The sequence below is a fragment of the Phacochoerus africanus genome, chromosome 15 (genome assembly GCF_016906955.1).
Source record: "Phacochoerus africanus isolate WHEZ1 chromosome 15, ROS_Pafr_v1, whole genome shotgun sequence".
Lineage (NCBI taxonomy): Eukaryota > Metazoa > Chordata > Mammalia > Artiodactyla > Suidae > Phacochoerus > Phacochoerus africanus.
Genome location: NC_062558.1, coordinates 26,162,376 through 26,182,211, shown reverse-complemented (window position 1 = coordinate 26,182,211; position 19,836 = coordinate 26,162,376). Strand labels below are relative to the sequence as shown.

The window sequence follows — 19,836 nt, the reverse complement described above, 5'->3', positions numbered from 1 at the left end:
TCTTGATTGTCACCTGGGTGCTGTGTTTTGTTTGCTTTTTAATCTTTTTAGGGCCACACCTGCGGCATATGGAGGTTCCCAGGCTAGGGATCTAATCGGAGCTGTAGCCGCCGGTCTACACCACAGCCACTGCAACTTGGGATCTGGGCCGAGTTTGCGACCTACACCACAGCTCATGGCAACGCAGATCCTTGACCCACTGAGCAAGGCCAGGGATCGAACCCCAAACCTCATGGTTCCTAGTCGGATTTGTTAACCACTGAGCCACGACGGGAACTCCTGGGTGCTGATTTTGTAATAGAAGCTGTAAGTACCAGGTGACTCCCTTTTCGTATAAGGGCAGCCCAGAGGGATTGTGGTAGAGACAGGCTCAGAGCACAATGGAAATATTGAGAGGATAGCTATGTTAGGGGCAAGGGCTATTCGATTTCAGTGAAGGAGGCTGGCACTGGGCGGTCCGGCATGGTCATGGGGCTCAGAAGGTGTGATGTGTTGGGCGTCCTATAGGCAGAAGGTCAGGACTGGAGCAGGACTATCAGGGTGGCAGGAGTGGGATATTCCTGGCTCTGGGGGGGATGCAGGCTATGAAGGGTGCTCTGTGCTCGGCTTTGGACTTGATCCCAGAGACATATTCAGCCATCAGTTTATTCGATAAGCAAGACAGATCCAGCCCCCATTCTCATGGAATTGGCATTTGGGCTGGCTATCCTGAGCCATTTGAGGGTTTTATTCAATAGAGACCTAATTGGATTGGTTGTATATTCATACACATACACGTGCATGCACACACATGCACTCAGAAACCCGAAACAATTATTATTATTATTATTTTTTTTTTGTCTTTTTTTGCTATTTCTTGGGCCGCTCCCGCGGCATATGGAGGTTCCCAGGCTAGGGGTTGAATCGGAGCTGTAGCCACAGGCCTACGCCAGAGCCACAGCAACGCAGGATCTGAACCGCATCTGCAGCCTACACCACAGCTCACAGCAACGCCGGATCCTTAACCTACTAAGCAAGGGCAAGGACCGAACCGGCAACCTCATGGTTCCTAGTCGGATTCGTTAACCACTGCGCCACAACGGGAACTCCCTCGAAACAATTATAAAAGATAATCTGTGCACCTGGTTAAAATATCTAGCCGTGCAAAAGGATGTATGATGAGAAGATAATCTTTCCTCTACCCTGGACCCTGGTCATCTTTAGACAGAATTGAAAGGTTCCCAGGAGGATGGAGACAGGACCCCCACCCCACCTCCACCCCACCCCCCGACATCCCCCGCCCCCTGCCCTGGCCCAACCTCCAAATGTGGCTGTTCACCTTGGAGACCTGCTGTGGACACCCTCTCCAGGAATGTGGAGGATGCTCAAGTTGGGGAGCAGGAAACAATGGCCTGTGGAAAACAACTGCCTGCATAGATTAACCTCCTACAAGGATTAACTGCCCTCTGTCCTGGGACTCGACCCCCTACCCCTCCCTTGACCTTCCCCTCCCCCTTCTTCATTGTTCCTGCCACAAGTTCCTGCCAGGAACTCCAAGCACAGATTCCCACCAGATCCTTTATAACCTCACAGTCAAGGTTGGCTCCTTCTTGAGCTCAGCCCATGCCCCTCTGATGCCTTAGTAAATCTCTCTGGCTTTGCCAACTTGGCCTTGAGCATTTCTCCCTCAGCAAACCTAACAAGAATCATTGTTATTTATTTCTTACGTATCCTTCTAGAAATATTCTATACACACTTCATTCTCTTTCCATTAACAATGTGTCTTGGAGTTCATTCTAAATTACTTCACAGCAATCTGCTTTCTTTTCTTGGCATCAGAGCTTGGTGGCTTCATATGCGCCGTAATAGCACTGGTTCCTTATGTGGCACACAGAGGCTGGGTCGTCTTTCTGCTGCTTCACACTCAGCCTTAGTGCTTATTCTTGGGTGCATCTTTTTGCACTCATATCTACATGTCTCTTTGGAATCAATTCCTAGAAGTGGATTTCTTTGGTCCCAGAGTTTGTGCATTTAAAATATGCTAGCTGTTGCTCTTTTGCCCACGGAAGAGGCTGTACCAGTTTCCCCGGTATAGAAATGTTTATTTCATGAAACCTTAGGCTGTCTTTTTGATTTTACAAATAGTCTACCTTAAAAGGATGACCACAGTTGACCATCATTTGTTGTATTTAAAAGCTCGGTTAAAAAGCCCAATTATAGTTTGGGGTCATCTGTTTGTCTTTGGTATGAACTGAGCTTTTATAATGATCCCTATTTTTCAATTGGGTTGTTATGTTTTTTCCTTAAGTGATTTCTGAGCACTCTTCTGAGCACACATACACATATATATGTATACATATATAGTCTTCTTAAGGCTGCACCCGTGGCATATGGAAGTTCCCAAGCTAGGGGTCAAATCGGGGCTGCTGCTGTCTGCCTACACCATAGCCACAGCAACACCAAATCCAAGCTGCTGTGTCTGTGCCCTACAGCACAGCTCATGGCAATGCTGGATCCTTAACCCACTGAGCCACACGGGAACTCCTAATATTAACTTTTGCTTTAAATAATCCTTTGATTGATTTAACATTTTAACCACAGCAGCAACCTGTGCCCTTTTAATGTCTTTACCGCCTTTTTCTTTCTCCATTTATTTTTTGGCAAAGGGACCATCTAGAAGCTGCAGGCCACGTGTGTATTCTGAAAGATGCCTTTGACTTTGGAAGTCCATCTGAAATCGCAAACTTCATCAAGGCTGAGAACCTTGAGGCGGCCGTGGCTCTTCATCTCTACAGAGGAGGCCGACTTGTGCAAGGTAAACCCTCTCTCTTTTCAAAGCTGCAACCCCAGAAATCATGAAAACCAGGGGGCGGGGGAGGGCTGCACTTTTTTAAAAAATTAAAGAAAAGAAAAGAAAAGAAAAGAAATCATGATAACCAGAGCACCTATAATGTCAACTTAAAACATAGATGAAACAATTTATCCCATTTATCCATCTCAAAAGTGGAAGGAACAACATCATCTTTTTGTTTGTTCTTCTGACTAATGTTCTAAAATGATACAACTACTCCAACTGAGAATGGATTTATCTTGAAGCTGTCTTTACATCATTAAGGGTATTATCCTGAATGTTTTTGATGTGTACTTCTTAACTCAAAGTATTATTGTCTTTCTTTCTTTTTTTTTTTTTTTTTTTTTTTTTTTGGGGCCACACATGTGGCATATGGAAGTTCCCAGGCTAGGGGTCGCATCAGAGCTACAGCTCCTGGTCTACACCACAGCCATAGCAACACAGGATCCGACCACAGCTCATGGCAATGCTGGATCCTTAACCCACTGATCGAGGCCAGGGATGGAACCTGGGTCCTCACGGATGCTAGTGAGATTTGTTTCCTCTGAGCCATGACAGGAACCCCTCAAAGTATAATTTTCAAAAGGTAAAAATTAAGACTCTTACAAAATACAGAAGTGAGCACAGGAGTTCCATGGTGGCTCAGTGGGTTAAGGATCCAGTGTTGTCACTGCTATGGCACAGGTTCAATCCCTGGCCTGGCCTGGGAACTTCCACATGCAGCTGCCAAAAAAAAAAGGTGAGCGCATAGGAAATGTTTTATTCAACTGATTTATTAATAAGGGAACCAAGATGCTAAAGTCAGTTTAAAGAGCATTTGAGGAAGTCCTCCTTGTGGCTCAGCAATAATGAGTCCGACTAGTATCCATGAGGATGTGGGTTTGATCCTGGGCCTCGCTCAGTGGGTTAAGGATCTGGTGTTGCCGAGAGCTGTGGTGTAGGTTGCAGATGCGGCTTGGATTCCAATTTACTGTGGCTCTGGTGTAGGCCGGCAGCTGCAGCTCCGATTCAAACCCCTAGCCTGGGAACTTCCATATGCCACAGGTGAAGCCCTTAAAAGCAAAAATAAATAAATAAATCAAATAAATAGTATTTCAAGGACTGGGAGTTGAGTAGGTGATTTAATAAAGAATATTAGGATTATGAAGTTCCTTGGTGGCCTAGCGGTTAAATGTTGTCAGTGCTGTAGCTCAAGTCACTGCTGTAGTGAGGATTTGATCCCTGGTCCAGAAACTTCTGCATGCTGCGGGTGTGGCCAAAAAAAAAAAAAAAAATTAAGATTAGGTTGCTAGGTTGTCTGCAGTACTGATGAATGACCAGTGGGGCAATCACCTGTAAACTTTGGGGCTATCTTTTTTTTTTTTTAATGGTTGCACCTGTGGCATATAGACGTTCCTGGGCTAAGGGTCCAATCGGAGCTACAACTGCTGGCCTATGCCACAGCCACAGCAACGCTGGATCCTTAACCCACTGAGCAAGGCCAGGGATCGAACCCACAACCTCATGGTTCCTAGTTGGATTCGTTTCTGCTGCGCCATGACGGGAACTCCTACAGGAGAACTTTAAACATTGCTTCCTTGGACCTTGGAAGGACTTGCATGTAATCATCCTCTTGGCTTTATCTATAATTTTTGGAGATTTCTTCCTCCCCCTCCCAAGGCCAGTTTGACTTTGCTGAGCACAGCAGCCTCTCAGAGTGAAGGCAGGGCAGGTAATTCTGCTGTCCTTGAGCCTGAGTGTTTTTTTCCAAACATGAGTTAAATGACACCGTGGCAGTGGTAGCTTTTCAGAAGAGAGTATGTCACTTGAGGCCCCCAGTTTTCTCCAGAAATCGTCATACTAGGATAAAACTTCACTCAGCACCATGTGTCACCCTTCTGAAATTTTCAGATGTTTCATTGCTAAAGGTGACTTCCTGTTTCTCTTCATGGATCATACCTTGTTTAATCTCCCAGCTCTCGCTCCTGCTTTCTGCATCATGGGAAGTTGGGCCCCCTCTGGATGCTCTCTTCATATATGGACACATTCTGTTTCTATTCTGTTTTTTAGTTTTTAATTCTTCTTATTTATTTTTTATTGTTACTATTTTTTATAGCCACACCCATGGCATATGGAGGTTCCCAGGCTGGGGATTGACTCCGAGTTGCAACTGTGACCTATGCTGCAGCCATGGCAATGTAGGATCCTTAACCCAACTCTGCTGGGGCCGGGAATCGAACCTGAGCCTCTGCAGTGACCTGAGCCGATGCAGTTGGCTTCTTAACCCACTGTGCCACAGAAGAAACTCCTGTTTTTTAAAATTTAAGATGATACCAGCTGAATTCCCATTGTGGCTCAATGGGTTAAGAACCCAACTAGTATCCATGAAGATGTGTGTTCAATCCCTGGCTTCGCTCAGTGGTTAAGGATCCAGCATTGCCATGAGCTGTGGTGCAGGTTGCAGACATGTCTCGAGTCTGGTGTTGCTGTGGCTGTGGTGTAGGCCGGTAGCTGCAGCTCCAATTTGACCCCTAGCCTGAGAACTTTCATATGCAGTGGGTGCAGCCCTAAAAAGACAAAAAAAATGATACATGCACATGATACCAAAACTACCCCCAGGGTAGAGTGAAATGTAAGCAAATGACATAGCACAAAGAGTCAATTTTTCTCCCACCTCTTGTCCCAACAATCTAATTCTCATCCCCAGAGGCAACCGCAGTTACCATTTTCTTGGTTGCTCTCCCAGAAATATATCTCCTGTACTAGTTGTCTATTATTGCATAAAAAATTGCTCCCTTCCCCTGCAGAGTTAGTAGCTGATGACAAACTCCTTAACAGTTTGCAAATATATCTTATAAACATCTTGCTACAGCAGGGGACTTCTGGAATTCTCAGGTCACAATTATGGAACCATTTGCCACAAACCCAGTGGCTTAAAACAGCACACAATTTATTATCCTTCAGTTGGGAGCATCAGAAAGCTGAAATAGGTCTCCCTGGGCTAAAATTAAGATGGTGCAGGGCTGTGTTCATTATAGGGAGTTCATGTTGGCAAGTCCATTTCCTTGACTTTTCCAGCTTCTGAAGGCACTCACGTTTCTTGGTCCAGGGCCGCTTTCCATCTTCAGAGTCAGCAATGGCCGGTCCAGTCCTTTTGACCTTGCTTCACTTTGGACTTCCTCCTATGCGTCCTTCTTCCACATTTAATGACCCTGTGGTGGCATTGGGCCCACCTGATAATCCAGGTCATGTGCCCCCTTACCTATTTATTTATTTTTATGTAAAGAATTTTTTTTTTTTTTTTGCCACATCTGTGGCATGCGTAAATCCCCTGGCCAGTGATTGAACCTGCATCATAGCAGCCACCTAAGCCGCTGCAGTGACAATACCAAGTCCTTAATCCATTTGCACCACAAGGGAACTCTGTCCCCCTTTTTCTTCTTTTTTTAGTTTAAAGATTTTATTTACAAACAACCGTTGATTCTCTTCTTGGAATTCTGCAGGAATAAATCTAAATGCAAGAGTCAGTTCCAGGATTTTTTTTTTTATTTCTCAGAATCAAAAAGTCATATTTTTTATCTATCCTGATTCTCTTATGCAACATTTGTATATGATAAATACAATTCGGTAATTGAATATTGCATATCATCATATAATATTTAGTAATAAAATAACTATTTGAATATTAATAAAGTAACTTTCATCTCATTCTCTTTAAAAATTTTATTTTTTTAGAGTAGAGTTGATTTGCAATGTTATGCCTATATCTTTGTTCTTTTTCAGCTGCCCCTTGGCATATGGAACTCCTGGACCAGGACTCAGATCCGAGCTGCAGTCTCAACCTAAGCTGCCACTGCAGCAACTCACTTAACCCACTGTGTTAGGGACTGAATCTGAGTCCCAGTGCTCCCGAGATGCCGCCGATCTTGTTTTGCCACAGCAGGAACCCCTCTTTTTTCTTCTTTTAAAAAAATATTTTTTACAAACTTTTCTGTTGAGGGCTGACTTTCAGTAGATTGCAGCGAGGGAGCTGCTCTGCTACTGATGGTTTAGCACCAGGTTCCCAATGAACATGCAGTGATTTGGTGATTTGGTGTGTGACGGGTGAGGGAGCAGCCTCGTTTTCCAGCCATGCCCTGTGCCAATTTCTGCTGTATAACAATGTGACCCAGTCATACATACATATATATATATACACACACATTCTTTTTTTCATACTATCTTCCATCATGTTCTGTCACAAGAGATTTTGATAGTTCCCAGGGCTCTGCAGTAAGACCTCATTGCTTATCCATTCTAAATGTAAGTTTGCATCTACCAACCCCAAACTCTCAGTCCATCCCACTCCTCCCACCCCCTTTGTGAGGTTAGCTGATTTGCTACCTTGTTTCCACCCACCTTAATTTCCCTTGTCCATGTAACATATTCATATGTTCTAGGAATTAAGGATGAATGTCTTTCAGGGCCTTTATTCTACCAACAACAGACCTTCCTCTGTGGTTCCCCAAAGATTCATGTCCACCGCATGTACTACAATCATTCACTCTAGCTCAGTATCCCCCAAAGGTTAACCCCATGGCAGAAGGTGAATTCTCTATACCAGACGGGTATTTTATGCTTTTCGATATCTGTCTGGTTATACATATTTTTGGAAAAGCTCATACCTGGCCATAGTAAGAAATGCAAACCGTGTAAAATGTTATAGAGAAAAGTAAGTTACTCTCCCTTCCCAGATCTGTTGTCTTCCAGGTTGTCTTGTCTAGAGCAGCCAGGTTTTTTCATATATCTTTTGACAGATGTTCTGCGTAGACAGAAATGCATGTTTTTCACTTTTATACACACATATTGTGTTCATCCAGAGGCACTTGATTTTTTTCCACTTAAAAAGTTTTTTTAGGGAGTTCCCTGTTGGTGCAGTGGGTTAAGGATCTGTCATTGTCCCTGCTGTGGCTCAGGTCATTGCTGTGGCGAGTGTTCGATCCCTGGCCAGGGAACTTCCAAATGCCATGGGCGCAGCCAACAAATAAATAAGGAAGGAAGTAAATAAATAAATAAATAAATGTTTTAAAAGTTTCCATATGAGGTTTTTACTAACATCCTTTCTATACCTTTATGTGTTACCTGTGGGTTTAGTATCCAGAGGCTGAATTCTTTGTTTTTTCCCCAATTTTATTGAAGTGTACTTGATTTCCAATGTTGTGATCATTTCTGCTGTACCAGAGACTGAATTCTTAGCAGTGAGAGCCAAAGAGGACTCACTCAAAGAGAAGACAGAATCTGCTCATGTGCATGACAAAACATTTCTAAGGCAAATAAAAAGAAAGATCAGGAGTTCCCATCATGGGGCAGTGGAAACAAATCCAACTAGGAACGAAGAAGTTGCAGGTTTGATCCTTGGCCTCTCTCAGTTGGTTAAGGATTTGGCATTGCTGTGAGCTGTGGTGTAGGTCACAGATTCGGCTTGGATCCTGCATTGTTGTGGCTGTGGCGTGGCTACAGCTCTGATTGGACTCCTAGCCTGGGAATCTCCATATGCAGGTGCAGCCCTAAAAAGCAAAAGCAAAAAAAAAAAAAAAAAAAGTCAGTACTTATGGCTTAAATATTGAATCTTGGTAGAGACAGCTTGCTTGAGAAACCCCTGTGTGAACTCAAGTCTCAAGTCAGATCTGGTCTATTTGGGCTGCACCCACAGCATACGGAGCTTCCCAGGCTAGGGGTTGAATTGGAGTTGTAGCTGCCAGCCTACACCAAAGCAACACAGGATTGGAGCCACATCTGTGATCTACACCACAGCTCGTAGCAATCAGCAGATCCTTAACCCATTGACCCAGGAATTGAACCCACATCCTCATGGATACAAGTCCGGTTCATTAACCACTACACCACGATGCTAACTCCTCTTTTGAAATTTTTAGTTGACTTTTGCAGGTCCTTCTGGGGAGCCCTGTGTGATGAGCATGTGGCTTAATTTGATCCGTGAACGCTCGGTGCCTCGTGAAATGACCAAGCCAGGGAGTGTACCTTCCATCAGCACAGCGGCCTTCACTCAGAATAAACATGCTCTTGACACATGCTCTTGACATGCACTTGCAACGTGCAGTATCTCAGATATTTTTGGTTCCCATATATTTGTGGGCTCCATGATTTATCATTGCTGTTGTAGTGCACATTCCTTGGAGATGTAATCTCTTCCTCTTTCTCTTTGTTTCTCGCCCACATGGTGCCTGTTATTAAGATCAAACTTCGAAGCCCTCTTTTTCTGTCATAAACACCAGTAGTTCCAGATTAACCCATTTTCCTGGAACGATAAGCTTGGCTTTAATAGATTGTGGCTGGCATGGGATGGGAGATAAATTAGAAGTTTTGGAGTAATAGATACATGCTGCTATATATAAAATAGATCACCATTAAAGACCTACTGTCTAGCATAGGGAACTGTATTCAATATCTTGTAATAACCTATAATGGAAAAGAATCGCAAAGAAATAGATTTATATATATGTGTGTGTGTTTTATATATGTATATATATGTATATATGAATCATTTTGCTGTATACCTAGAACTAGCACAATATTGTAAATCAACTATATTTCAAATTAAAAAATGGTTAAATTGAAAAAGAAAAATTTTGAGTGTCCGCCATGGCATAGTGAGTGGGTTGATGATCTGGATTGTCTCTTTGGAGGGGCTGGTTTGATCCCTGGCCCCATACAGTGGGTTAAGGATCCAGCATTGCTGTGACTGTAGCATAGGTCACAGCTCCAGCTTGGATTTAATCCCTAGCCCTGGAACTTCCATGTGCTGTGGGTGTAGCTGAAAAAAAAAAAAGGAAAAATTTAAAGCAAATTGATTGAAAATAGCCCTGCCTGGAGTTCCCTGGTGGCTCAGTGGGTTAAGGACCTGATGTCACTGCTGTGGCAAGGGCTTGATTCCTGGCCTGGGAATTTCCACATGCTTTGGGCACGGCCAAAAAAAAAAAAAAGTCCTGTGTAATGTGATTAACCCCATGTCTGTTCAGGAGAGTTAGATAAAATTAAGCAAACAACAAAACATGCTCCATATATTCTGGGAACTTCGGCTATCATTGCTTTGTGGCAGTTAGGGAGGGCTGATTCCGAAGTTAAACTTGACTTTGTTAATTATTCTGATTTTGCAGGTCATGGAATTCCTTTTGGAATCATCTTTGGTGGAACTGATTTAAATGAAGATGTTAACCACGGAGAAAAAAACAAAGTGATGGGAAAAGTCCTTGAAGAAGCCAGGTAATCCTTAAGAGAATTTCATAGGAGTTAAGCATTTAACCCTTTTGGATGAAATTCATTTCAACAAAGAGACAGGGGAAACCAATAGTTTGGGAGATTTATGTCTTCCTCTATAAAGCCAATTTCATTCTTTGATTTCGTTTCATTTTTTTTCTTTCATTTGGCACATTTTTATTTTGCCATGAGTAGTCCTTGTAAACAAGTGCACATGAATAGGTCTTTGACTCTAGTTAATGTTGGGTGGACATTCCCAGAATGTTCTGCCTGGTAGAAGAGACAGAATTCTTGCCAAGAGATAAGATGGATAAACTCAAGCTTTATTAGCACACAAATCAGGGTCAGCTTTGCACCAGGTTTGCCCAAGTAGAATGTTTTTATTTTTCCAGTTTTATTGAGCTATAATTGACATGCAGCACTGTATACCTTTAAGGTGTGTAGCATAATGATTTGACTTACATATGGCAGGAAGTGATTATCACAGTAAGTTTACTGAACATCCATCTTCTCATATAAACTTTTATTTATTTATTTATTTATTTGTCTTCCTGCCATTTCTTGGGCCGCTCCTGCGGCATATGGAGGTCCCCAGGCTAGGGGTCCAATCGGAGCTGTAGCCACTGGCCTACACCAGAGCCACAGCAACGCAGGATCCGAGTCGCATCTGCGACCTACACCACAGCTCACGGCAACGCCGGATCCTTAACCCACTGAGCAAGGGCAGGGATGGAACCCACAACCTCATGGTTCCTAGTCGGATTCATTAACCACAGAGCCACGACGGGAACTCCTCGTATAAACTTTTAAAGAAATAAACAAAAAATGTTTTTCCTTGTGATGAGAACTCTTAGGATTTTGACTTTTGACTTTCATGTATTAATGTACATCATTGTTCCTTATATGGATCATGTTGTACATTAGATCCCTAGTACTGTTTATTTAATAACTGGAAGTTTGTACCTTTTGACCACCTTCAGGCATTTCCCCCCTCCCCACTCCCTGCCTGTGTTAACCACAAATCTGATTTCTTTTTCTATTTTATTTTATTTTTATTTTTTTAAATTTTTTTTGTCTTTTTGCTTTTTCTACACATATAAACACATTCTTTTTTCATATTATCTTCCATCATGTTCTATCCCAAAAGACTGGATATAGTTCCCTGTGCTATACAGTAGAACCTCATTGCTTATCCATTCTAAATGCAATAATTTGATCTATTAACCCTTGACTCCACGTCCGGCCCACCCCCTCCCCCTCCCTAATCTTTGATCTTTTTCTTTCTTTTTTTTTGGGGGGGGGTCTCTTTAGGGCCACACCTGAGCCATATGGAGGTTCCTAGGCCAGGGGTCCAATCGGAGCTCTAGCTGCCGGCCTGTGCCAGAGCCACAGGAACGAGGGATCCAAGCTGTGTCTGCGACCTACACCACAGCTCTTGGCAGCACTGAATCCTTAGCCCACTGAGTGAGGCCAGGGATCAAACCCACGTCCTCATGGATGCTAGCTGGGCTCATTAACCACTGGCCCACGTTGGGAACTCCCCTGATCTTTTTCTATGAGTTTGTTTGTTTGGTTTTGAAGTATAATTCAACATCAAACCATGTTAGTTCCTGTTACACAACATAGTGGTTTGGTATTTCTATACATTTCAAAATGATCACCACAATAAGTCAAGTTACCATATGTCATCATACAAAGATACTGGAGTTCTTTACTCCTTGTGCTGTATAGAGCAGTCTGTCTCTTTGATTATTTTAACTTGCGGATCTCTTAAGTGCAAACACCTTTTCCATTGCCCTATCTTTTTACTCCCTGCCTGCCACTTTTACTGTCTTTGACATTATATTTTATCTATCTATCTATTTATTTATTTATTTACAGTTGTACCTGCGACATATGGAAGTTCCCAGGCTATGGGTCCAGTCCAGCTTATGCTATAGCCACAGCAATGCCAGATTCGAGTCGTACCTGCGACCTTCACTGCAGCTTGTGGCAATGCTAAATCCTTAACCTGAGTGAGGATCAAACCCGCATCCTTATCGGGAGACTATGTGGGGTCCTTAATCCACTGAGCCACAATGGGAACTCCTGGCATTGTATTTTCCATCTTTTGGTTTCATGCATCCCTAAACTGCTTATTGTAGGATATGGATGATTTTTGCCAGATTTTGTCTTTTCACCTTCCAACTAGCTTTATACATGGCTGATTCACTGTCTTTACTGTATATTTGCCTTTACCAAATTTTGAGATTTTTTGCTTTTGTAATTTCCATATTACTAGTTGTGTCAAATAGAATCTCTTTTGTTTTTCTTTTTTAGGGCTGCACCCACGGCATATGGAGGTTCCCAGGCTAGGGGTCTAATCAGAGCTACAGCTGCCAGCCTACACCAGAGCTACAGCAATGCCAGATCAGAGCCGCGTCTGCTACCTACACTACAGCTCATGGCAACCCCGGATCCTTAACCCACTGAGTGAGGCCAGGGATCAAATGGCAACCTCATGGTTCCTAGTCGGATTTGTTTCTGCTGTGCCACGAAGGAACTCCATCTTTTCTTTTTTTTTTTTTTTCTTTTAAGGCCTTACCTGCAGCATATGGATGTTCCCAAGCTAAGGGTCATATCAGAGCTGCAGCTGCAGGCCTATGCCACAGCCACAGCAACATCGGATCTTTAACCTCTTGAGCAAGACCAGGGATCAAATCCGCATCCTCATAGATACTAGTCGGATTCATTTCCACTGTGCCACAATGAGAACTCCTGACATTACAAACTTCTGAGCTATACAGAAACCACTGTGAGAGGGGCCACTACGTGGGTTTCTCAAGAGGGTCTCTATGGGCATTGTTGGGGGACTGCCCTGCATATGCCTGACTCCGGACCTTACCCATCAGCAGCACCTGTCCAGGTACTGCAAAAATTGAACACGCCTTCCATATTTCTAGTGCTCGGGATGGGGGTAGTTATTGCCTCCCCGTTGAGAACCCATAGCTATACTTGCCAACCTTTTTCACGTTGAGGCATACTTAGAAAATGATAACATTTGCGCAACATTATTTAGTGAACAGGAAGGCTTGGTGGAGGAAAAAAAATCACCCTATTTTCTCTATGTAACAATTACAGTGGTAATAATTAACATAATAATAGCAGCATACAAATTCTCTATGTTCATATAAAAATTGTGAAAAAAAGAGCTAATGAAATCCGTAGAACTACCATATGATCCAGCAATCCCACTCCTGGGCATATATCTGGACAAAACTACAATTCAAAAAAATATATGCACCTGTATGTTCATAGCAGCACTATTCACAATAGCCAAGACATGGAAACAACATAATGGCCATCGACAGACAGTGGATAAAGATGTGGTACATGTATACAATGGAGTATTAGTCATTAAAAAAAGAATGAAATAATGCCATTTGCATGGATGCAACTAGAGATTCTCATACTAAGTGAATCAAGTCAGAAAGCGAAAGACCACTACCATATGACATCACTTCTGTGTGGAATCGAAAATATGGCACAAGTGAACCTATCTACAAAACAGAAACAGACTCACAGACATAGAGAACAGACCCATGGGTGCCAAGGGGGAGGGAGAAGGGAGTGGAATGAACTGGGAATTTGGGGTTAGTAGATGTAAACTATTCCATTTAGAATGGATAAAAACAGAGTCCTTCTGTATAACACAGGGAACTATATCCAGTCTCCTGGGATAAACCATGATAAAAAATGATTTACAAAAAGAATGCACATATATATATATATATATATACATATATATGTGTGTGTGTATGACTGGGTCACTTTGCTGTACAGCAGAAATTGGCCCAACATCATAAATCGACTATGCTGTAATAAAAAAAAAAACTTATGGTTATCGAAGGGAACAGATGGTGGGGAGAGGGATGGACTAGGGGTTTGGGACTGGCATATGCATGCCATTATACGTGGAATGATTGACCAACAGGGAATTGCTTGCTATATAGCACAGGGAGCTCTACTTAGCATGCTGTGCTAACCTATATGGGAAAAGAATCTGAAGAAGAATGGATGTGTGTGTATGTATCACTGAATCACTTTGCTGTACGGCAGAAATGATCACAACATGGTAACTCAACTGTACTTCAATAAAACTTAAAAATAAAAAAGGAGGAGGAGTTCCCATCATGGCTCTGTGGTTAACGAATCTGACTAGGAACCATGAGATTTCGGGTTCTATCCCTGGCTTTGCTCAGTGGGTTAAGGATCCGGTGTTGCCGTGAGCTGTGGTATAGGTCGAAGATGCAGCTCAGATCCTGCATTGCTGTGGCTGTGATGTAGGCCGGCAGGTGTTGCTCCAATTAGACCCCTAGCCTGGGAACCTCCACGTGCTGTGGGTGGGGCCCCAGAAAGGACAAAAAGACAAAAAAAAAAAAAAAAAAGAGGAAATCCTGCCATGTGCAACTATGGGGATGCGCCTGGGGCACATTTATGCTCAGGGCAAACAAGCCAGACACTGAAGGACAAAGACAGTGTGATTCCACTGATCTGTGGGGGCTGAAACAGTCCAACTCACAGAAGCAAGAGCAGAATGACAGGGGCGGGGGTGCAGAGGGGAGATGGCACAGTCAAAAGGCACAAAGTTTATGCATAAAGAGGAATAGGTCCTAGAGCTCTCCTGCGCAGCAGAGAGCCTACTGATAACAATTTGAGAGGGCAGTTTGTTTTGTCTTTGTTTGTTTTTTTGTACACCCATGGCACTCGGAAGTTCCAGGGCCAGGGGTGGAACCTATGCTCCAGAAGCGACCCGAGCCTTAAATCTTGCTCCTTAGCACTAGGGTTACCATCAGGTGGGCATTGCCTTTCAGGACGCTGCTTCTTCCTGAAAACTTCCTAGATAGATATAAGTGTGGCAATGCCATCTTTTAAAAATCAGGAGTACACTGTGTGTGTCTGTGTGTTTTACAATAAATAAAGGTATTGTAACAGTGTAGGCACACCTTGAAAGGTGATATATCATTACAGGTTTTCTCCTTGTTGTTCTTTCACCCTAAACATTTATTACCTTTAGATTCCTGCAGTTTGTAATACACTGTCTTATAGAAAGAAAATAATTCTACTTGGGAGAAACAATATTGAATGAATTCATTTTATGATATTATCATTAGCATTATTCTTTTCGTTGTTATTAAAACACACATTGATTTTTATTTGGGGGCTTATTGAGTGAAGTTATTGGGCAAGAAAGTTGCATGAATCATCGATTCCTTGTCCAACCCACTATAGCACACTTTTCTAAAACAAGGCATTGAACTTGTTTAGCTTTAGAATGAGAGTTTCATTTTTAATCAAAAGATTTTAAATAGTTATATTTTACCTATAAGGTGTGTTTTGCAACTTTTTTAGTATTTAAAACGTTTTTTTCCTTTATGGTATAGTATGCAAACTTATTTTGCCATCTGATTTTTGGCTTGTGAATGTTATAGTAAGTATTTGGTAATTACGAATATCATAATTAAATAAGGAGTACTTGAAATTTGTGGAAATAGTTTATTGAAGATGTTCACCTAGGTGTATATTAGAAAAACTTAGCATTGCCAAGCAAATGAACAAAAGAGGGTTTGTATGAAATGAATTGCATCACAAATACTTTCCCAATTATGACATCTGTAGTGCGTGATAGGTTAAACCTTGTGAAATTACTGTTTCGCAGGTCAGAAACAGTTGAATGTTGGTAATTTCGTATGGTTTTTGAGCTGTAGTGTTATTAAAGGTTTTTTTTTTTTTTTTTTTCTTTTTAGGGCCGCATATGGAGGTTCCCAGGCTAGGGGTTGAATCAGAGCCATAGCTGCTGGCCTATGCCACAGCCATAGCAATGCAGGATCTGAGCCACATCTGTGACCTATACCACAGCTCAGGGCAATGCCAGATCCTTAAACCACTGAGCAAGGCCAGAAATCGAACCTGCGTCTTCATGGATCCTAGTCAGATTTGTTAACTGCTGAGCCATGACTGGAACTCCACTAAAGGTGTTTTTGACAAACAGAATTTTATGTCAAGTAAGGAGTTTTGAAATGGCAATATTCAAGTGCAGTGCAAAAGTGTTAGTTTTATATTTTTTTCCTAAGAAATGTGTTATTTTATTTATTTTTTTGTTTAGCACATTTTTTTTCTTTTTCTTTTTTTTTGTCTTTTGTCTTTTTAGGGCTGTACTTGGGCATATGGAGGTCCCCAGGCTAGGGGTCCAATTGGATCTGCAGCTGCCGGCCTACACCACAGCCTCAGCAATGTGAGATCCGAGAAACTAACACAACATTGTAAATCAACTAGACCTCAATAAAAAAAAAAAATTCAAAGGTTAATTCTCTTTTTTTTAGGGCCGCACTTGCGGCAAATGAAGGTTCTCAGGCTAGGGGCCTAATGGGAGCTACACAGCCACAGCACCCTGGGATCTGAGCCACATCTGTGACCTCCACCACAGCTCACCGCAACACCAGATCCTTAACCCACCGAGCGAGGCCAGGGATCGAACCCGAGTCCTCATGGATGCTAGTCAGGTTTGTTAACCACTGAGCCACAGCGGGAAAGCCCGTTATTTTTTATTATTTTTTTTTATTAAAGTATAGTTAATTTACAACGTTGTACTAATTTGTGCTGTATGGAAAAGTGACTTAGTTATACGCATACATACATTCCTTTTTTTTTTGGCCATGCTTGTGGCATATGGAAGATCCAAGGCCAGGGATCAAACCTGTGTCACAGCAGTGACAACACCAAGGCTTAACTCACTAGGCCAGTGGGGAACTCCTATACATTCTTTTTAATATTCCTTTTCATTATGGTTTATCCCAGATTAGATATAGTTCCTGTGCTATACAGTAGGATTTCGCTGTCCAGAGAAATGGGTTATTTATGGGGTTCCCTTGTGGCTCAGTAGGTTAAGAATCTGGCTTTGGGAGTTCCCATCGTGGCTCAGTGGTTAACGAATCCGACTAGGAACCATGAGGTTGTGGGTTCGATCTCTGGCCTCGCTCAGTGGGTTAAGGATCCGGTGTTGCCGTGAGCTGTGGTGTAGGTTGCAGACGTGGCTTGGATCCCGCTTTGCTATGGCTCTGGTGTAGGCCAGCAGCTATAGCTCCAATTCGACCCCTAGCCTGGGAACCTCCACATGCCGTGGGAGCAGTCCTAGAAATGGCAAAAAGACAAAAAAAAAAAAAAAAAAAAAAGGAGTTCCCATCGTGGCGCAGTGGTTAACGAATCTGACTAGGAACCATGAGGTTGCAGGTTCGGTCCCTGCCCTTGCTCAGTGGGTTAACGATCTGGCGTTGCCGTGAGCTGTGGTGTAGGTTGCAGACTCGGCTCAGATCCTGCGTTGCTGTGGCTCTGGCGTAGGCTGGTGGCTACGGCTCCGATTAAACCCCTAGCCTGGGAACCTCCATATGCCGCGGGAGCGGCCCAAGAAATAGCAAAAAAAAGACAAAAAAAAAAGAATCTGGCTTTGTCACTGTATCAGCTCAGGTCGATTCTGTGGCTTGGGTTGGATTCCTGGCTCACAGAACTTTCAGCCAAAAAGAAAAAAAAATATGTTATTTTGTTCATTTATTTATTTATCTTTTTAGGTTTGCACACATGGCATATGGAAGTTCCCAGGCTAGGAGTCTGATCATAGCTGCAGCTGCTGGCCTTCACTATAGCTGTAGCCATCCCAAAGCCGAGCTGCATCTGCAGCCTACACCGCAGCTTGCAGCAATGCCAGATCTTTAACCCACTGAGTGGGACCAGGGATCGAACCCTCGTCCTCATGGGTACTAATTGGGTTTGTAACCCACTGAGCCACAGCGGGAACTCCAGGAATGTGTTATTTTAAATGTCCCTATTTTCGCAGGATCTTTAGGCTGGGAATCCTTAAAATGTGACCTGTTAGGTGGGTGTAAAGGCAAGGCCACTGTTTCTCTAGGGAGGAGCCACAAGAACAACCTCGGTGGCTCTGGAATAAATGATGTGTGTGCCAAAGTTAACTCAGGTTCACCCCCTGAACCTTTGATGAAAACCTTTTCAAGGCTCTCCTCCTTCCCTGTCATCTTAAACCAGTGCTGTAGCGATGGGTTTTTGTTTGTTTGTTTTGTTTTTTGCTTTTTAGGGCCACAGGTGTGGCATATGGAAGTTCCCAGGCTAGGGATCAAATCGGAGCTGCCGTTGTCAGTCTACACCACAGCCATAGCAATGTGGGATCTGAGCTGCATCTGTGACCTACAGCACAGCTCAGGGCAATGCTGGATCCCAACCATCTGAGTGAGGTCAGGGATGAACTAGAATCTTCATGGGTACTAGTTGGATTCGTTTCCGCTTCGCCACGGTGGGAACTGCTACACTGTTGTGTTAATTTCTTCTGTACAGCAAAGTGATTTAGTTACGTGTGTGTGATGTGTGTGTGTATGTTGTTTTTTAAAAATATTCTTTTCCATCATGGTTTATCATAGGACATGAATAGTGTTCTCTGAGCTATGCAGTAGTAGGACTTTGTTGTTTATCCAGTTTGTATCTGCTAACCCCAGTCTCCCAATCCATTCTCCACCCCCCCCCCCCCCGCCCCGACAACTACAACTCTATTCTCTACGTCTGTGAGTCTGTTTCTGTTTGGTAGATAGGTTCATTTGTGTCATATTTTGGATTCCACATATAAGTGATGTTTTATTTGTCTTTCTCTGTCTGACTTCACTTGGTATGATAATTTCTTGTTCAATTTTGTTGTTTTTGAAAGTTTTAGGCTGTCAAATAGTTTTTTCACTGGCCACATGGGGTGCCCTAACGTCTTGCAGAAGTCCTGGTAGTGAGTGGTGATAGTACTAGTAGAAAATCACAATAGCAGGTGTTTATCAGGTGTTAAATGAACTAGGGACCCGGAACTGTGGCTGGGAGTTGATATGTGTGGTGTTATTTGTTTGATTCTTCCATTTCTCATTTTTGCCATTTCCCACAAAGACGGGTTTCTGCCCTCTCCTTGCAGTGGATATTTAGTTGCTTTTTCTTTCTTTTCACATCCTCATTTCTTGGACTAAAGTTGATGCCTTCAGAATACAGTCCATTTGTGTTTCTTGCCAGTGTTTAGGGGCATGGAGAGTGTCATGCCAGTAGTCTGAGCCCCCCTGGACTCAGATAGAAGGTCTGATGTGGTCTGTTCCTCCTCCCCCATGTTTATTTTATACCCCAGGGGTAGGGTTTCTTGGCTATGTTTGTGATTAGCGGATGGTTTGGAGATGGGGGGGCAGAAAGGGAAGTCTTGGAGAAGACAGAGACCAGGGAACATGAACTCCCCTTTCTAGGTCACACCAGTGGGGAGGAATCACCTGTTGATGGTTCTTTTCTGCAACATTTTTTTTTTTCTTTCTTTTTATGCCTGGGCTTGAGGCATAAGGAAGTTCCTGGGCTCAGGGTCAAATCGGAGCTGCTGAGCCACATCTGTGACCTATGCCACAGCCTGCAGCAATGCTGAATCCTTAACTCACCGAGTGAGCCCAGGGATTGAACCCGAATCCTCATGGACACCATGCTGTGTTCTTAACCCACTAAAACCATGACAGGAATTTTACAATTTTTACTGCACTGTTTGTGTGATGGGGATTTTGTATTTCCACTCCTATGACTATAAGGAAGAGCTATCTTCCTTCTGTCTGATCCCATTTACTTCCATTATTTATTTGCATCAACATGGACTCATGGTTATTTATTTTATTTCACCCTATGGGCCACCCATCACCCCTATGATTTATTTTTGGTGCCCAAAT

General features: G+C 43.0%; 1 protein-coding gene across 3 annotated transcripts in view; it reads left to right on the top strand.

Moving 5' to 3' along the window:
• Positions 1-19,836, top strand: part of GLT1D1 (glycosyltransferase 1 domain containing 1) — a 110,169-nt gene that overhangs the window by 17,819 nt on the left and 72,514 nt on the right. For all 3 annotated transcript variants that reach the window (XM_047761164.1, XM_047761162.1, XM_047761163.1), the window contains exons 2-3: positions 2,646-2,794; positions 9,967-10,072. In XM_047761164.1, coding sequence (XP_047617120.1) covers positions 2,646-2,794; positions 9,967-10,072 — 255 coding nt within the window. The remainder of the gene's footprint in view (positions 1-2,645; positions 2,795-9,966; positions 10,073-19,836) is intronic.